At 29.2% G+C, this 21003-nt stretch overlaps 1 protein-coding gene across 1 annotated transcript in view; it reads left to right on the top strand.

Annotated features, from left to right (window-relative positions):
* Nucleotides 1-21003, top strand: part of LOC123294959 — an 87903-nt gene that overhangs the window by 16583 nt on the left and 50317 nt on the right. The window contains exon 3 of the mRNA XM_044876145.1: nt 7083-7219. Coding sequence (XP_044732080.1) covers nt 7083-7219 — 137 coding nt within the window. The remainder of the gene's footprint in view (nt 1-7082; nt 7220-21003) is intronic.

The raw sequence follows: 21003 nt of genomic DNA, 5'->3' as shown, positions 1-21003 counted from the left end.
ATTCCGCGGCGTGACCGATCCGGGTTTTATTTCGGACTTTAACCATGTCCTAGCCTTTGGGAGCTCCAATCCCTACCTGCAAGGCAACAGTGGTTTTCTTATGAGGTGTCCTTCCTCAGCCTGTTTGGACCGCGGGAGATATTTTATTTCTCTCCTACCCTCTATATCTAGCGAGCATTCCCCTATCCGCCACCTGGGGACGCGTCACGTGTGGGTTACGGGCTCCCTTACCGTGAATATATATATATATATATATATATATATATATATATATATATATATACATTCCATTAAAATCGGGTAAAATTTGGCTGCGTTATCAAAAAAAATCGAATTTTTGAACTTAATGACGTCATAAAACTCAAAAAAATTTAATTTTATTCTATCGCATTCGAATTTTATCCAATTTTGATAAACCAAGTTCTTGGTCCGGGTTTTGAACTCATAGATGAATAGTAGCGAAAAAGTTGGAAAAGTGTGTCCTAAAGTTAGTCGGTTTCAAAAAAATTCGCTAAGATCGCTAAGAAAAAATTGATTTGATGGCTAAAACCTCGATTCAATTAAAATCATCCTTCAAAAATTTATTCCTTTTGACTCATTGTGTTTTTTTTTTATTATTTCGTATTAAAAAAAGAATAATTAATTAATTTAATTAAATATAATAATAATAAAATTAAATATAATAATAAATAACTTTAAATATGATTTTGCATTTCTCATTAAAAATTAATTTTTAAATAAATTCAGATTCAAAGTTAATTTCATAATAAATTTACATTTTTTAGGTTAATTATTATTTGTTATATATATAGTAGGTCAGATTGAAAGAAAAATATAATGTGCCCTAATAGCATTTTAATCACCATTATAATTATTATGTTTTACCAACAGTGGGTGTGGTAAAAAGGTTACGAATTCATTTTAACTCTTATTCGCGCTTTCCCGTTTTTTTTTTTTTTTGTAATACAGTTATAGAACTTTTCATTTTAAAATCACGATTCATTTTTATTTCGGATTAAATAATTTGTATACCATGTATATGAAATATATCAAGGTATACTAAGTTTAGTCCCAAGTTTGTAACGCTGAAAAATATTGATGCTACCAACAAAATTTTGGTATAGGTGTTCATAAAATCACCTAATAAGTCCATTTTCGGTTGTCTGTCTGGCAATGTGATAGCTCAAAAACGAAAAAAGATATCAAACTGAAATTCTTATAGTGTGCTCAGGACATAAAAGTGAGGTCCAGTTCGTTAATGAGCAACAAAGGGCAATTGGGTCTTGGGTCCGTAGAACCCATCTTATAAACCGCTAGAGATAGAACAAGAGTTTAAATATAAAAACTATTCAGAAGTAAATTTTTCAAAACTGTTCAAAAGTTAAGTTTTCGAAAACATTTAGCGAAGGAGACTGCGATAAATGGGCTTCCTCGATAAATGGGCTATCAAACAATAATATAATTTTTCAATTCAAGCAAGTAGTTTTTGAGTTTAGTGCGTTCAACCAAAACAAACAAATAAACTTTTCAGCTTTATTATATTAGTTAAGAGAATGTGCTTTTGAACACAGAGAGATTAAAAAGTTTTATCGTATTGAAGTGAGTGATTCGTCGGTTGTTGTTTGCATATATCAATTCATCTCATTCTCTTTCGTTTAACCAAAACCACTAAATTTTAAGTTATATAATATTGTTTGTTAGTATTTGTTCAAATTATTTTAATGGTTTTCTACATGAGATTGAAAACATTATTATATTTATATTACAGGGTGTTTAGCTTAGTTGGCTACCCATGGAAAACTTTTGTATTATAAGGTTAACGCAAAAAAAGGTATTCTTTCTATAAATCTCTACTTTCAAAAATATTAACATTCAGCTATTCACTTTTGACATCGAATGTACAGAGTGAAATTGATTGAAGTGCGATAGATCGTTTTGAAAAGTAGACCATTTTGAATAGATAATAAGGGAAGCGATTCAAGAAATCACTCCCGAGATATGTAGGAGTATATTTAAAAAATTTTGTTAAAGAACAATTACATTTATGGAACGAAATTTTATCCTGTAATTTGTGTGTTTGATGATTTCACAAGAGATTTAAAATTAATAAATAATTAATTTCACCTTTAAACATTCGATAAAGAATTTTCAACATATACATATTACCACTTTTGGTTAAACTTTTCAATTAAATATAATTTTATTTAATTAGCCATAGTTTTATAGAACGTTTTCATTGTAATATAACCGAGGGAATCATTTATAAAGTAAGTGTATCAATTTAATAAATTAGATTTTACCACATTTTAAACATTTGATATACACATATGGTACTAGTCGAGTGTTTATGGTAACAAATGTCACTTATTAATTACTATATTGTAAAGTAACATCAATTTTTAATGCCTAAATAATCGAAAAAGCTTATGACCTGTAATTTCTGTATATATTTTATATATATATATATATATATATATATATATATATATATATATATATATATATATATATATCAAGGTATACTAAGTTTAATCTCAAGTTTGTAACGCATAAACATATTGATGCTACAAACAAAATTTTCTATAGGTGTTAATAAACTCGCCTAATCAGTTTATTTCCAGTTGTCTCTTCATTTGTCCGTCCGTCTGTCTGTAAAACTCTTTACTTACAAAAATAAATGGCGAAAAATGTAATTTTTTCTAATTATTACATTGAAAAACCGAACGAGTTATGGATGTACAAGCGCCAAGGCAACGTTGGTTAAAAACCTTGATTTAGTTGGACTAAGTCTGAATTCTAATAAATCCTGAAAATTTTAGGAGTGGTTGCCCGATTATTTAAATAAATAAATGACTTCAAAAGTAGACATATTTGAACATTGGTTTTATGGGAAAACTGTAAATGGATGATCTGTTTTCATAGATTTCTCCAAAACTAATCCATAGAAAGTTTAAATAAACTATTCAAATTAAAGTTAAAACTTTAATAAATAATTTAAAAGAATAAAAAAGGCAGATATCGAAAAATTTTATTATTATTTTTCGTCTACATTCATAAAGTTCATAACAAATTTCATCCTCAAAGTTGAAAATAAGATACAAATAATTTCAACTACATGTCTAAACTTGTCTTGGCGCTCGTACTACCTTAATTTTTTTTAATAGAAAAATTCTCAGTTTGTATTAAAGTAGATGACGAATAACATGTAAATTTCAAAAAAAAAAGTTTATAGATAAAATAATTTATTTTTATTGCAGGAAGTAATTTTGCTTGAAAATGAAAAACAGTGAATAGCTGAACGTTTATGTATTATTATACTATTATACATCAATTTAAAGAAAATTCTATTTCAAATAAGTATTCATTCAGAATTACTTTTGAAACTTTTTAGAAAGTTTAACAATTTTTAAAACTTTATGTTTTACGCGTGTTTTTATTTATGTTTTTTTTTTTATATTAAAAGTGCTATTTTTTTTACAAGGTGTTCTATAATTGATTTCAGAACTTTTTTTGTCATTCGTTCCATGTAAAAATTATCAAAAACTTTTAAAATATGTCATATTTTGAGATATCTCCATAAGAGCAATGTAATTTATATCGATTTTCAATGTTCTTTTAACCCCCGAACTAAAAAGAAGGGTGTTATAAATTGGCCACTATGTGTGTGTGTCTGTCAGTTTGCTATGTTCAAGCGCTGGCTTAGAGTTCCGTTCTCGAAAAAAATAAAAATTGGCGATGATATTCAAAAATCGATGCAGTTTGGAAAAGGCAGGACATATAATTTTGACATATAAATATATTCAAAAGAACAAAGTCAACTCAAATATTTCAATTTTAATTAAAATATTTCCAAAAATTTATCCCAAAAAATGATATATATTATAAGTTTAAAGTGTTTATTTGTGCGTCTGTATTCTTCTCAGTGGCATTGTAGCCCGTAAACGGTCGAACCGATTTGATTGAGAACATTTTATAACTAAGTTTCCAAAACTCGGTTTACAAGGACTAAATCGAATTGGTCGGGGGTTTTTTAAATTTTGTAAATTTCACTTGTTTTCTTAAAAATGTGCATGAATGCCTAAATTTAAACCACATATTTTTGAGTAAAAGTCTACCTATACAAAATTTTGAGTCTTTAAATCTCACAATGCTGTCATGCTCATGCATTCTTAAATATGACAAGTTTATAAAATTTGTAATAATAGTGAATGAGTTAATTATTTTACTCATAGCTTGTTTTAAAAAATATTATTTTAGAGAATTTACGGTGCTTTGAAGTTAAGTGATCCTTATATGGTTCCACTACCAACCTGAGAATATTTTATATATGTATATAGTGAGGTTTTACAAATAAATGAGAACTTAATATTTAGAAGATGACACATTTAATAATGCTAGGTAGGTATATAAAATCACTAGAGTGATACTCACCCGCTTCGCTGAGTTTAAAAGTAAAGATTGATTAAAGATTGCTCTCACTTATCCCCTTTCTATAACACTCGAAATAATGGTAAGGATTGTTTTACACAGTCTAAATGTATAATAGTAATTATTCATTGAGTATATCAGAAAAGATGGTCGTAAAATATTTTATATTGACTATTTTTACAGAAATCTGTAATTTATGGTAATGTCAAATGACTACTTTTACAGAAATCTGTAAGTTATGGTAATGTCAAATTAAATTAATTAAAATTTTTTTTTAAAATTTAATATATACTTATAAATTATATCTCATGTGTTATTCTGAAGTATGAGCTATATTGCTGTATAGTTTCATTTAAAACTAATAGTTAGTTTTAGCGTGAAAGCGTAACAAACAAACAAACAAACAAACATGCTTACTTTCGCATTTTTAATATATAGAGATTAAAATGTTACTTAAATAATATATACAACGTGTGAAAATCTACTTTTAATATTAAATAAAGGATGTATTCTAGAGGCATTCAAGTAAATTATGCAAATTTCAAGTGTTATAGTTTAAATATATAACATACATACCAAAATACATACATACATACATATAGAATAGAATATATAACATGTTAGTTAATTGTTTGACTATTAAATATCAAGAACTTTGACATCTCCTATAATTATAGAAGTACTTTTAATTATATATTACTTATCTACCTAAATAAGTACAACCTAAATAGTAAGTAGTGTACCAAATTATTATTAAATTTCATTTTATCTACAAAAATTTGAAGTAAACACTATACGACCTCAATAATCAAACTTTGAACAGATAGTCCGCGGAACAGCACCCTTTTTAACCGACTTCAAACAAAAAAGGAGGAGGTTATCAATTCGTCTGTATTTATTCTATTTTTTTATGTTTGTTACCGCAGAACTTTCGACTGGGTGAACCGATTTTGATAATTCTTTATCTATTTGAAAGCTGGTGCTTCCCGTGTGGTTCCATTTCATTTTGGTCAAGTTCCGACAACGGCATCCATGAGAAAACCAAAAAAGTCTTAAATTTGCATCAAGTATGCATGACAAGAGGACGAATAACTCAATATCACGCCAACCAATTTCGACGATTCTTTTTTTAGTGAAAAATTAGTTAGTGTACTTCAGATTCACTAAAAATCACAAAATAAAAAAAACTTTTAACAAAAAGAAAACCGACTTCAAAAGAAAAACTTTTCCAAAACAAAATAATATGCACTAAAAAGTAAAAAAATAACGATAATATAATGTAGTTAAAATTATTGTTATTTTTGGAGTCAGTGTCATCCAAGCTAATGTAGCAAACTGTTCTGCCAGAGTTGTTTCCTTGGCTGACACCGACTCCAAAAATAACGATAATTTTAACTACATTATATTATCGTTATTTTTTTACTTTTTAGTGCATATTAGTTTGTTTTGGAAAAGTTTTTCTTTTGAGGTCGGTTTTCTTTTTGTTAAAAGTTTTTTTATTGTTTCTACCAAATTTTTTCTCTTCAACTTTTTTTGAAAGTGCTGCGTTTTCAAAGGAACATGATAACGTCATATTTAAACTATCGTACCGAAAAAGTGCAGCAGGATATTTCAGAGAATTTAGGCAAGTTTAGACTTTTGGTTGAAATTATTTGTACCTCAATTTCAACTTTAATGATGAACTTTGTTGAATATACGAATACAATTTTTCGATATCTGCATTGGTTTTCGAAATATTGAAAGCTAAATAATTTAACAAAATTTTCAATTTTTGATAGTAGTCAATTATTCAGAAAGTTACTAATTTAAGATTTTAAAGTTATTAATTACAATGTATTATAGGAAAATGACGGTTAACTCAGTTATTTAAGGTTCGTATCTCGTAAAATCCAGAACTGATAGCTTCACCAAAAAACAATCACAGTTATTTATGAAAGGATTATAAATAATTGTATCCATTTACAAAACATTCCTGTATTCAGTTTTTGAGTTAATTAACAAAAATTATTACAAAATGTATGAAATATATATATATAATTATAATTATATTACGCTTGGAAACGGTGTACATTTGTTGAAGATATGCAATTGCATTGTCCAAAAATAATTTGATTAAAATTATTAATTTAATATAAAATAATTAAAATAATTTTCAACCTGAACAAGTTCCAACATCAGATTGGAAAAAGACAATCTCCCGCGTGTGACAAATGCGGAGAAAATTCAGAAGAAACATCGATCCACTTTCTCTGTTACTGCCCGGCGCTCATACAGCAGCGAAGGAAATGGTTTGGTCCGGCCATAGTCGAACCAGAAGAAATTAGGAAACTCAGCGCTAGGCAAATCTTGGATTGCAGTACATCAGTTGGTTATAATAGCCACTGAAAAGTGTAGCCGGTATAGAATACAAGGGTCTATTTGGCTAGGTGCTCTGAACCATTGCTTCGAGACGCGATGCTCGAGCATGGCCCGCTAACCACCATACCATACCATACCATACCAACACAATTATGGTAGTCTTTTGCCTGCGCCATTTATTTGGTTTACAAAAATTTCGAAAGTTCTCGAAAATATTTCTCAAAAAGCTCTTATTATTAAAATTAATTGAAGCTAAATCTCGAAATGTAATAGTAAAATTTTTGTTCTTTTTGCAGGATGTAACCGAACGTATTATGGTGATGTAGGAAAAACATACAGTATTGAATTACATCGACCGAAAGAAGATCGCCTTCCATTTATATGCCATTTGACATTTAAAGCTGGTGGAAATGATTTAGGTGACATTGTACAGGTTAGTCTTTATTCAATTTATTTTTTAATATTTTATACTAAACAGTTGCCGTGTAATCCAGAATACCCAGAATCCCTGAGTAATGAGTTTGGGTTGATTATATAACGAATTTCGCGAAAACTCTTGGAGACGACGGGGATTTCGTATACTATGAGCACCAGGTACCTCAGAGACAAACTCTGATGAATTTCGTGTTCTGTAACTTTCGAACTTTGACCGTTTTTAGTGTTTCGCTTCTGCGACCAAAGTATTTAGCTCTTTTCGTTAGATTCCCAGGTAAAAAGGTGATTGGCTATGGGCACCAGGTAGTCTTCAGAGACCAACTCTGATGATATTCGTGTCCAACAACCTCAAAAATTAACGAATCGAATGCCGGAAACCGCGTTCAAATCCGACTAATTGACTATTATTTCGAACTTTGACTATTTGAACTATTCAGCTCTTTTCGTTAGATTAACAGGTAAAACTTGAGAGTCATCGTAGGTGATTGGACTAATAAATAATATTTAAATTTATATAAATCCATCGTTATCGTCATTTTGTTGTTAATATGTAGGTAGTTATCCTGTAATCATACACAGTAAATAATAATAACAATAAATAATTAGTTTTAGTATTAATATCTATGATTGCGAGGCGATCGAATGTGATGCGATCCTCCGTTGCGTTCAATAAACTATAATTACATTCATGTTTAAACGTTATATGTTACATAGGTATAGTTTAATATCGAATGTATTTAGTATATTTAAAGTACTCCGGTCGCGGTTGTTTGAACAAGTACGATTAATGTTCAATTTTGTTTGTGATAAATGATAGTTCAAAGCCCTTTGATCACAATAAACACAGTTTTGGTGCCTCTTGTTAGGCCAAACTTTGTCTTATTTCGAGTTAAAATTGTGATTTTTATACCATGCATATATGAAATATACATAGTATATTAAGTTTAGTCCCAAGTTTGTAACGCTTAAAAATAATGATGCTAGGAAAAAAAATTTGTCATAGGTGTTCATAGAATCACCTAATTAGTCCATTTCCGGTTGTCCGTCCGTCCGTCCGTTCGTCTGTGGACACGATAACTCAAAAACGAAAAAAGATATCGAGCTGAAATTTTTACAGCGTACTCAGGACGTAAAAAGTGAGGTCAAGTTCGTAAATGAGCATCATAGGTCAATTGGGTCTTGAGTCCGTAGGACCCATCTTGTAAACCGTTAGAGATAGAACAAAAGTTTAAATGTAAAAAAATCAAAAATTAAACAACTTTTGTTTGAAACATTTTTTCGTAAACATCACTGTTTACCCGTGAGGGCGCCAATTAGACGGAAATTTTATAATATGTACTATACTTGATTATCAGTTATGTATGTGTCACATGTTTGTATGTGTTATGTGATAAAGAAATCAACACTGACTATGCATGGTATTTCAACAATTAACTCAGTCAATTGTTTGTTTTCACTTGTTTGATGTTAAAATTGTGATTTTTAACACAGTACCTTATGGGAGAACTCAGAATAATGTTAACTATACAATAATTAAACGGTGATTAAGCTTCAAAAAAGTTTTTGCCATGAATAAAATTTTATCACAGATTCTGTTTATGCACAAAAAAAAAATTACCTTACTTTTACGATATTTTTCGAAAATTTTATTACATTAACGTCATACAAATATGCCTAGTTGACTACACAACAACCGGACTACTTTAATGCTACTATAACTGAACACTAAATTAATCCATGTCCAATATACATATTTTATTGATTTAAAAGATTTTGTTAAATGTTTAATGTTATATGAAGTGTTTGAAACTATCCAATTCCATAGGCAATCAATTTATTACCGTTAATTTTAATGATTAATTAATGACGGAGTATACTTAGTGAAGATTCAGTTTCATTTTATATGACGAATAAATATATCAACGAACTAAAAATGTTTTACCCAAAATTGTTTTTTCGTATGCCTTCTATGGAAATTAGGCCCTTTTCGAGAAAAAAAGTTCCAATAAAAGTGGTTTGTTTTTCTATAAACACCATTTTTTTGTTCAAATTGAATGGAAACACGCGCATGACATGTAGTTTCTTCTATGGTTTTAGGTATAGGGTATTTTTGCTCTCAATTACCGTCTAAACTATTCGCTTTACAAAAAAATGTTTAAAGCCAAAAATGTTTGCTTGTTTATGAAGAACAACTTTTTAATGTGTTCGGCTAATGTTTGTCAGTTATGAATTAGAATGTGGTTTTAATTGAACTGGAAAACTTAGTTTGAAGAATTTTCGGCGATTAAACTTAGTTTTCGAGTTTTGTAGGGCAACTGTGGTAACAGCAACAACTTTCTTAAAAACAAATGTAATTTTGAAATACTATAGAATTATCTAGAATTCTAGGCAATTATCCAGAATTCTAGACAATTCTAAAAAGAAAAAAACAATATCTTTTTATATTACTCAAACAGAGATAGAAAACATATACAAGTAAAATATATGCATTAGATTTCACGTGAATATTCTAGAATTTGCTAGACTCTATGGTAATAATTGACTGTAACTATATAAACGACGCACAGCGTGCGATACAGTCAGATAACAATACAGACTCTTCAAGTTAACTACAGTACAATATATAAGTTCGTTTTAATCAAGTTAACAATCAAAATTAGTGCAAGCTCTTGTGAATCAATTATTGTAGTGAAATATGTTAAACGTCGTTTTTTTTTTTTTGTGATATAAATTGTTCACTACAGTTTCACGCATTTGTCAAGTTAAAAAAGGGCCCTGTATTTCAAATTAATCTATTTTTCTAATATTAATTTAAGAACTTCTGATTATTTTCACCACTTTTCAAGGAAATTTGTTATTGTTAGTATTTGTCACGAAATTCCTAACGGGTCGAACTAGTAACAAATTAATCTACCTTAAACAAAAATAATGATAAAACACAAGGGAAGAAAAACAAGGGAAGAAAAACAATGCAAGAAAACATTTGTAAATAGAGACATTTTCACATACAAACACATTTAGATAAACAGCAATAAACAACAAGACATGCACAATTTCTGTTTTAGACGTGGAACATAATTTAAAAAACCAACAAAAATAAATGTTAAAAATATATGAAAATATAATATTTTTAAAGTAACCATATTTATTTTTATATAAAAGTGCCATCATAGAAAGAAAAACAATAAGAAATGATTTATTTTTTTTTAAGAAAAAATAAAAAACATCTTCTTTCTTTAAATCTACACTCAATTAAATTAGTTTTTGAGAATATTTGCGGTTATTTGTATCTAAAATTATTGTTCCTTATCGTACGATATTTGTTTGCTGGTTGGGAATTAAAACTCAAAAAACTGCAACAGATATCTAGAGTTCTGCTATACATCAGTTAAAAGAACCGACATCTAGGTTACCTAGGAAACTAAACCTTCAGATCGATTCAGGTTGCCATACATTTTAAGAAAATGTAAAAATATTGTCAATTTGTATTTTTATCAAATCATTTAAAATTTTCTTGTTTATATAAATATTAGAAGAAATATCGATCAACTAATCAATAAAGTAGTCGTTATAGTCGTATAAGTCATAAACGGTTAGTGGTTATACAAAAAAATATATAAGACAGAAAATTTTGGATCTAAATCGCGCCGTTATGAAGATATATACCAGAAACGTTTTTCCTTCAAATGGAGGCACTTCCCATGCCTAATTTTTTACCGATTTTGTACTTTTTCATTCAAGTGAAAACAAACAATTGACTGAGTTAATTGTTGAAATACCATGCATAGTCAGTGTTGATTTCTTTATCACATTACACATACATACATGTAACACATACATAACTGATAATCAAGTATAGTACATATTATAAAATTTCCGCCTAATTGACGCCCTCACGGGTAAACAGTGATGTTTACGAAAAAATTGTTTCAAACAAAAGTTGTTTAATTTTTGATAAGGAACATTTTTTTACATTTAAACTTTTGTTCTATCTCTAACGGTTTACAAGATGGACCCAATTGACCTATGATGCTCATTTACGAACTTGACCTCACTTTTTACGCCCTGAGTACGCTGTAAAAATTTCAGCTCGATATCTTTTTTCGTTTTTGAGATATCTCGCCACAGACGGACGGACGGACGGACAACCGGAAATGAACTAATTAGGTGATTCTTTGAACACCTATAGCAAAATTTTGTTACAAACTTTGGACTAAACTTAATATATTATGTATATTTCATATATACATGGTATAATAACTCTGCTGTATTAATATCATCACATACTAATTTCAATTTTAAATTTTTTACGTAAGTTATGATTTTAAACGCAGATTTGCAAAAGATTTAGCTGAGAATATTGTTCAATAAAAAAATAACAAAAAACAAAAAAAGATTTGACGTTAGAAGTTTTCATAAAAATAAGTTATAATAGAACATAAAAAAAAGAAAAAAACAAATTGACATCTTACTACGACAGCATATATTTTATTATTAATTTTTCTATACATTTTTCTTCCAGCTTAAAACTTTCCAATAAAAAAGAAACATTTCAGCAATACAAACAAACAAACAATATGTTTACGATGTAAACATATTAAGTTTTGAATATGTACAGGTTGGACAATTTTAATGCATTATGACTGATAACTCGTGGAGTTAATATTTAAAAAAAAACAGTAAACGTAAATTGAATAACACGGTAAATCGAGAGCAACAAGAATAATAACATCCGTAAGAGCAGATTGAGGCTTACAAAACAGGCGGGTGGTGAGGTTAAGTTAACTCAAGTGACCTCTCTGAGTTATGTTGTGGAGTTAATAATAAAAAAAAAATTCGTCTGCATCATATTTGTCATCGAATCCAATTGTTTGAGTTTCTACTTTAATTTTTTTTGCTTTCGAGCCACGTTTTGTATTTTTGGAATTTTAAGTAACAAATTTTCATTGGGGCTTGCTTCTTTCTTTGACTTTATCCTTACTGTATCCTTACTTTAGTCTTAAAAGAAAAAGGCGCAAGTTCTCGCAAGATTTTTTTTTCATAAGCATGTTATAGAATACTATGGCACGCCATTTTACTATTTATTGGCTAACTTTTATCGAGAAAAAAATTAATTAATTATTTTTTTTCAATCAGAAATTTTATATTTTATATTTTATATTTTGTAAAATAAATCTTAGTAAAAGAGAGATTGATATAAGATAAGATGAGAAAAGAGAGATGAGAATTAAAATTATGATGATAACATAATAAAAAATCATATTATTATTATGATGATACATAATGAAAATACATTTTTATTATGTTATCATCATAATAAAAATGTATTATTATTATGATGATACATAATAATAAATCAGTTAATTTTATTTGAATTAGATTAAAAAAAATGATTGAATTAAAATTATGTACATAATGGAAATAGAGAATTAAAATTATGTACATAATAAAAATGATTGAATTAAAATTATGTACATAATGGAAATAGAGAATTAAAATTATGTACAAAATAAAAATGATTGAATTAAAATTATGTACATAATGGAAATATATGGCACGCCGTTTTACTATTTAATATGAATTAAAATTATGTACAATATCTGGATGACCGAGCTTTGCTCGGTTATTCGCCAATAGATGTCAGCAAGAGTCATATTTTTCACTTTAGACTACTCAAACGCCTCCTTTTTGTTATGTTATAATTTGCATTGTATTTCATTAACTACGTTATACACCAATAGATGTCTGATGAATTTTTAATGAAAAGGCGGATAAAACGATATTTCTGATAAATGAAACCTAGCTAGATCGACTTATCGCCCCAAAAAACCCCAACATACTCATTTTCATGAAAATCGTTGGAGCCATTTCCAAGATCGTTGATATATATATATATATATATATATATATATATATATATATATATATATATATATATATATATATATATATATATATATATATATATATATACAAGAATTGCTCGTTTAAATATATAAGATAATAAAAATGATTGAATTAAAATTATGTACATAATAAAAATGATTGAATTAAAATTATGTACATAATGAAAATGATTATTATTATGATGATAACATAATAATAATGTATTATTATTACGATCATTTTTTTCGGACATTAAATAGTAAAATGGCGTGCCATAGAATACTGAAAACATGGCCTGTTACGAAAATTTTACCGGTCAAAAAAGGACACATAACCAAATGATTAGAAGTTGATAAATTTAATGAAAAAAAGTTAACTTTTTTAACAGCAAACCACAAATATTTAATTATATTTGTGGTATTAAATATTTTGGGTTGGGTTAGGTTAGGTTGGATTCTTAGGACTCTGATTGTCCTAACAAACACAGTAAACGTAAATTGAATAACACGGTAAATCGAGAGCAACAAGAATAATAACATCCGTAAGAGCAAATTGAGGCTTACAAAACAGTCGGGAGGTGAGGTTAAGGTAACTCAAGTGACCTCTCTGAGTTAAGCTTTCTGACTTCTGTCCGGAAATTTAGTACATAAACTCCACTGTGAGACGTATAAAAGTATTTTTAAAATAATTTGGATCATTTCCATTTTTACGATATCGAACTTTAACTAAGCATGCTGTATATAGTAAATATAAGACTGTAAATATATATTTTGTAAAAATTCATGAATTTCATTATGAAAGAAACGATAAAATAGTAAAAAAGTTTACTTTGGTAGGTACTTTTAAAACTTCGAAAAAGTTAGTTATTCATATACAAAGATTTATAATATTATACTTACTATAAGAATACCAACCTAACATATACAAATAAGCTAATAGCTTTTGTTGTTATTTGGTGTTACCTATTCCTTTATTAGTTCCTACAATGAAACTAAATGTCTTAAAAGAAAAAATTAATGCATCTTGTAAAAAGGAATAAAGATTGTAAAAACTTTGGAAAAAAAAGTCGATCTCTTTTTTTCCTCATTCAATCAAATAAAAAAGTATCAATCTTGTAAGCCGTTAGAGATAGAACAAAAGTTAAAATATAAAAGTTATTTCTTATAAAAAAATTAACAACTTTTATTTGAAACTTTTTTCGTAAACATCCATGTTGACTCGTAAGGACGCTAATTGGAAGAAAACTTTGATGTACATTTTCTCCAAAACTATAAAAAATAGGCAGTTGCAAATTTGTAGGTAACTTCAAATAGTGGGATATAGTGAAACAGTCTCGAAAAACAAAGAAAATTCTAGAAAATACTTTCGAAAATCAGAAGAAATGAAATTGTTTTGGTTTTTTAAACTCTTTTAATTTAAAAATATAAGGCAAGCACATTCAACACTTTCTACACAGAGTATTTCCACAATTAACTCAGTCAATTGTATATTTTCCCTTGTTTTATTCATATCAGTCTAACAATTGAAGTTTCTTCTCATATGTAGGATTTTAAAATAGAACACCAACTAACCAGAAAAGAGTTAAAATATATAAAGACAATTTTATTTGAATGGCTCATTTCACTTAGAGACAAGAATAATGTAGAAATATTACGGATCATTAACAAACTAGTGAAATCTGAAAGGTTGAACGTACTCCTTTCACGCCATCAATTTTCATAATATAATATGATCCCACTATCATTTAAATTTATGTTGAAAATTATACCATACTAGCTAGACCCGAGTGGAATTCCACTCCCGTAGATCCCGTAACTCGTGGCTACAAACAACAAATAACAAATTTCCTAGAAAAATGGTGAAAAAATCAAAAATTATTAAGTTAACTAACATGTTTCCCTAATAAACTTCTTATTTAAATTTACATTTTTTCCTTCAAATTATTTTTCTAGCGTGTTTTTTCTTTCCATAGCGGTACATTTTTAGACGTTGAGTATGTTTTTCGTCTTGAAAATGAGGGGTGAATAATGAAATTTGATAAAGGAATAAGGAAGGTAAGGCTAGGACAGAAAAAAACTTGCTAGAGTAATAATATATAAGATAACAATATTTTGTAAAGATTTTAAAATAATCAAATGTTTGACAAATAAAATTATATATTTGCATGGATGCTATTTAAGTATATTTACACATGATATGAAACTTTTCCGACTTGGTACACATCTACCATCATGTTAATACCATCATATTCAAACACTTTCCACCCGTCTTAATGATTTTCCCATTCTCAGCAAGTCTTACAAAATGAAAATGTTTTAAAGTGGTACGGCTGTCACGTGTCACGTAAACTAGGCAATTTGTATGACGTAAATGTAAAAAAAATGGTCTAAAAATATCGAAAAAGCGTCAAAAACCCAAGTATTTTTATGTTTTCTTTTCTATGAAAACTTTTTTGAAACTCCTTCACCGATTAATTTTGTACAGTTAACATTATTGTTAGAGTTCTTCCGTAAGGTACTGTATTAAAAATCACAATTTTAAAATGAAACATTTCAAAATTTTGCCTCGCAAGAGGCCCTCAAACTGTGTTTATTGTGATCAAGAGAATTTACGGCAAGAAAATGAACATTTCACCGTACTTGCTCGAACAGCCGAACTACTTTTAAAATGATTAAAGTGTGGATCATGCGTGAGTCGTAATTACTTTTGTTTACCTATCTGTGTTGGCTAAATATACGTAGCTTTTATAAATGATGTTTTTAAACAAACTTTAAAAAAGAAATAAGTAAGAAAAAAAAGTTAAATTAATTACAAATATTACTCTTATAATCATAATCATAATAACAATAAGAATATGGCAATAAAAACTTAAATTTAGTCGTATTCTTATCCTGCATATAAGTTTTTACAAAAACCTGTTTAAGGATGTATGAGCGACAAAAAAATATATAAATAAATTTTCAATTTTGAATGTGAATTTATATTATAACTTGACAATATAATACGAAAAGATAATAGAGCCTAAATAGCCGAGCGGTCTAAGGCGTCGTCTTAGAACGTTGGACTATTTAGTTTGCGGGTTCGAATCCAGCGGAAGTGTGAACATTTTATAATTAATGGGAGTGCAGAATTGATCACATGAATAAGAGCAATATATTTTAAATAGAGTTTTTTCTAAAAATTTGCCATGGCTACCTAAACTGAAATTTTAACCACAATTTTGAGCCTTAAAATCAAACATTTTAGCCATGCTCAAACATCCTTAATAAAAATATTATCAGAAAAGAAACTAATCAAAACATGTAAAAAAAAAAAAATTCCCGATGGCTTCTGACAAGAATACAATGTTTAAATTGTATGTTGTGTTCCTTAAGGGCATTATCTGTTTTCAGTGTATTCAAACACTCTTCACATTCTACTTAATTTTTTTGTCTGTATTCTAACATTATCCATCCGTAGATACTATGATATAGTAATTTTTTTTTCATCATATAAGAGAAAAAAAAATTTCCGGGATTTTTTTCTCATTCTTCGATAAATACAATTATTTGTTCTATGTTCAATCATTTTTATATAGACAATCTCTTTATTTCTCGATCATTTTTCAAGTTTTATGTAAACATATTTACATTTTACAATCAAATTTAACCTATCATCGATCGCGTGGCAAACGCGGTGCCGCTTTTAGAAGATTTTTTTCAAGTGCAATACATATTTTAATTCCTGGTTAGGACAAGGCATTAACACAAATTTTTAGAAGAAAAATGTGTGCATGTGTGTGTGTGTGTGTATGTACGTAGGTAAGATTTGGTTATATTGGCTGTCCACGAAGGACACACTCAGGCTATAGAGCCCATTGTGATACCATATATGTGTTTTACCACCTTTCCACTGATAATTTCATTTATCAGATCCTCATTTTCAAGGGCTGAGTGCACCTCCTTCATGCATATAGCCTAATCATATCGCGGACGGAATTGGTTACGCCTTAATCAACTGAGCTAATAGGGCGACTAATAGGGGTAATGGATTTAAATTTTATAACTTTTTATTATACTGAGAAGAAGTCTTAAAGGTTGCAACACGGCTTGTTTATATTTTAAATTGAGGGTGAGTTAAATGCTATTAAGGCGAGTGCTGACGGGTTAAATTAAATAAGCTATTCATTTGAAAAATGTTTTTGATAGTTGAGAAGAAATAAATATAAATACATTAAATATAATTAATAATATAATTAAAATTTAATGCAATAATATAAAACAATTGTTAATCCGATCACGATACCATAATTTTAAAACAATAAATATCTGTATATATATAGGCCATACCATTCTATTTAAGTTAGGTCAACTGTATAATTTGGAATATTATGATGATATAATTGGTCATTACATCGTTTTATCATCCATTTTGATATGAAAAACAGATACAATTAGCTCATTATTTTCCATTTCAGAGAGAAAATACTAAAAATAATACAATGACCCGCGTTTGCTAGTGGATCCCATGATAGATAATGTTTTGTACTTTTAATCTTTACTATCTTGGTGCTACCAAAAGTTTACGAATGTACAAGAAATTAGCCAGCTCATAGCTAGAGATCTGCCCCCACACAAAATATTCCTAGCTGTATTTTTTGCCATAAAAATCAAAAATGAACAAAATAGTCCGAGCAGTCTAATGTATTTGCAACTGAGAAGTCCGCAAAATAAGACGAAAAATTTAACGAAAATAGTCTATCAAAGCCAATATGTTAAATGGAATAATTCCTGATAGGTACAATAAAGTCAATATTACTTGGATCCCCGGACACTCTGGTTGGAACGGTAATAAGAGAGCAGACAAGCTTGCAAGGATGCCATACCAAGAAGGTCTTAACAGCTTAGAAGATAATCTGAAAAACCAACAATTAAAGGCATGGACCAGCTACGAGGGAGGGCGAATCGCCAAAAGCCTGTTGGGTGAAGGAAACTTGCTCGGTAACAGAGCCGAGGAGATCTTGAAACTAAACAGAGCTGATATTAGAGTCATCGTAGAGTTACTCACAGGGCATGATAACCTGAACAAGTTCCAACAGCAGATTGGAAAAAGACAACCTCCCGCGTGTGACAGATGCGGAGAAAATTCAGAAGAAACATCGATCCACTTTCTCTGTTACTGTACTTCAGTACATCAGTTGGTTATAATAGCCACTGACAAGTGTAGCGGGGATAGAGTACAAGGGTCTATTTGGCTAGGTGCTCTGAACCATTGCTTCGAGGCGCGATGCTCGAGCATGGCCCGCTAACCTCCATACCATACCATACCATACCAAACTCTGCAACTTTTGATAAGTTAACTACAAAACGAGCTCAGATTTGAATGGTCCATCTTGTATAGTAAGTAAATGTTCACCACTTAAGCGATACCATTGAAATGAATTTGTCATGTAATTCATAAAATGGCTAGACTCAAAACAATATTATAAATTTGAAGATTTGACTGCAATTTATATCTACGGACTGACCCATTCATTGAAATATGAATGGTTGGACAAAGAGACGCCAAACAACACATAGCTCTAAAGCTCTGCAATGTATATAACACGAACACAGAATATAATGCACAAGCAAACAGTAGTATTATGCCCCATTTCAACCCATCTATCCTTGTCTAATGTCCTGTAAGTTTACAATACATATTCACGTCCATGTATGTATGTATGTATGTATGTATGCATTTATGAAACGTGCACATGTGTCTGTGACATTTCTATGTATTTCAAAACCAGTCGTAATAGTACAGTAAAAATCGAATCGATTTTATCGAAAGTTATCGTCAGGGCCGGATTTAAATTTCTGCCGCCCTGGGGCACTGAAGAAAATGCCGCCCTATGACTGAAATTTTATTTAATAGTTTTGATATCTTATTTTTTAAGAATTAGAATAGCTAATTAATTGCAGAAAAAAGAACCGGTTCATAACGAGCTGACCATCTGGTTGCAGATAAAGTTTTTAACGCAATTCTTTTTTCAGTATGAGACTGTAAGACTTCCCAGCGATGCGTCGATGCAGTAAAAAAGTTGTATAAAGTTTGTACTGTATGAAAGAATGAAATCCCTGATACATTATTCGCGTTATCATATGACTGACTTCGACAATCTGAGAGATCAAGATCAAAAAACTGAAGAACAGATAATACAGCAACTAGCAAATCTTCAGCTTTATGTCCAGAGTTCTCAATAAACATGAGGAAAAAAAATTTTTGTAATTCTTCAAAAAAAACTATATTAATTTACCAATTTCAGAAAAAAAAAGTATCAAATTTTATTTGTTCAAACCTTTATGGAAATAAATTAATTTTATTTTCATAGTTTTCACTTAAATTTAATATATTATAATATACAAAATTTTAATTTGATACATAATGCATAAATTATATTTCTTGAAAGATAAAATCTTTTTTTAAAAGAATTAGTTAATTATATATTGTATAGAAAATGTTTTCTCACTTTCAAAATTTTTCCGCCCTAGAAAATTTGCCGCCCTGGGCACTAGCCCCGAAAGCCCCTAGTGTAAATCCAGCACTGGTTATCGTTCTGATTTGTTTGCGGTTGGGAAGGAAAACTTAAAAATGTTTTTTCAAACCATTTTCACACTAGGTCACCTCGGAAAAGTTTATGCTTTTTCATTTAAAAAAAATGATGAGAAGTAAAAGATAATAGAGATAATTTAAAGTAAGTGCAAGGAAATTGTATGTTCTGTCATAATATGCTGATCAAATCAAATGAAGGTAATGTACGCACATATGAGGTTGACTACTAAATCAGAAATATTCATGTGAAGGGTTTTGGGAGCGAAAAATCGATCTAGCTAGGTTTTATTTCTAGACAACGTCGTTTTATCAATGTTTTCAGGAAGAATTGAAATATAAACTACAAAATATGACTCTTCCTGACATCTGTTTGCGAATGTATACATTGTACGTGGTTTGTTTCGTTTGTATTGTATAGTGTGCGGTTCGTGTGTGGCTATGTCAGCTTTGGTAGATAGCTGGTATATCGTAGTTAACGAAATAAGCAGGGTTGCCAGATTGGGCGATTAATCGCAAATTGGGCGATTTTTTTCATGGATACACTCCTTTTTTTGAGTTTGGGCGACAAGTCGCAAATTAGGCGCTTTTCATTCCTCAGGTGAAACCTAAAAAAATGTATTTAATACATAAAAATTCTGCATGAAAATCTGCTGTACTCTGTATTTTTTAGTGTGAAAAGTAATAAATTTCACTTATTTAAATAAAGATATATATCAAATTCATATTCTTGAGTTTTCCATTGACTCTATATTATAAAAGAGTATACAAAAATTTATTTTAGTTCTTCTCAGCATTTTTATTTAGAAAAAATCAATTTCTTTTGCGACTTTTGCGAATATTTTGCGACTTTCGATCACAGATGGGGCGACATGAATGAAAACTTTCTGGCAACCCTGGAAATAAGGGACAATCAAATTGTGGTATTTGAATGGAGACATTTAAAACCATTTTTATATTAGTAATAAAACTTGTGTCTTATCAACTAAAGAACTACCGACCAAAGCTTGGTCATCCAGGTATTCAATTTATTGTTTATTAACAAATAGAAACATTTTCGCAAGTAACTCATGGTTTTTGATACCTAAGAATCACTTTCCACCAGATTTTTACCAAAAACTGATCTCATTTTATATCATTTTCCTTAATTTCTTACATGTTTGATTGTACTATACCTATGCTATATAGAATATATTCACTGTGAGTCGTGTGTCATGAATATTCATATCGCATTGATAACATTTGCTCAGAAAAGATATAGTTTATGTAGCTAGTTAGGATAAAATGCTGAATGCTGAGTGTAAATATTACCATAATCTGAAATTA

This window comes from Chrysoperla carnea, chromosome 3 (assembly GCF_905475395.1).
Source record: "Chrysoperla carnea chromosome 3, inChrCarn1.1, whole genome shotgun sequence".
Lineage (NCBI taxonomy): Eukaryota > Metazoa > Arthropoda > Insecta > Neuroptera > Chrysopidae > Chrysoperla > Chrysoperla carnea.
Note: the sequence above shows the minus strand (reverse complement) of the source record. Positions and strands in the feature narration are given on the sequence as shown.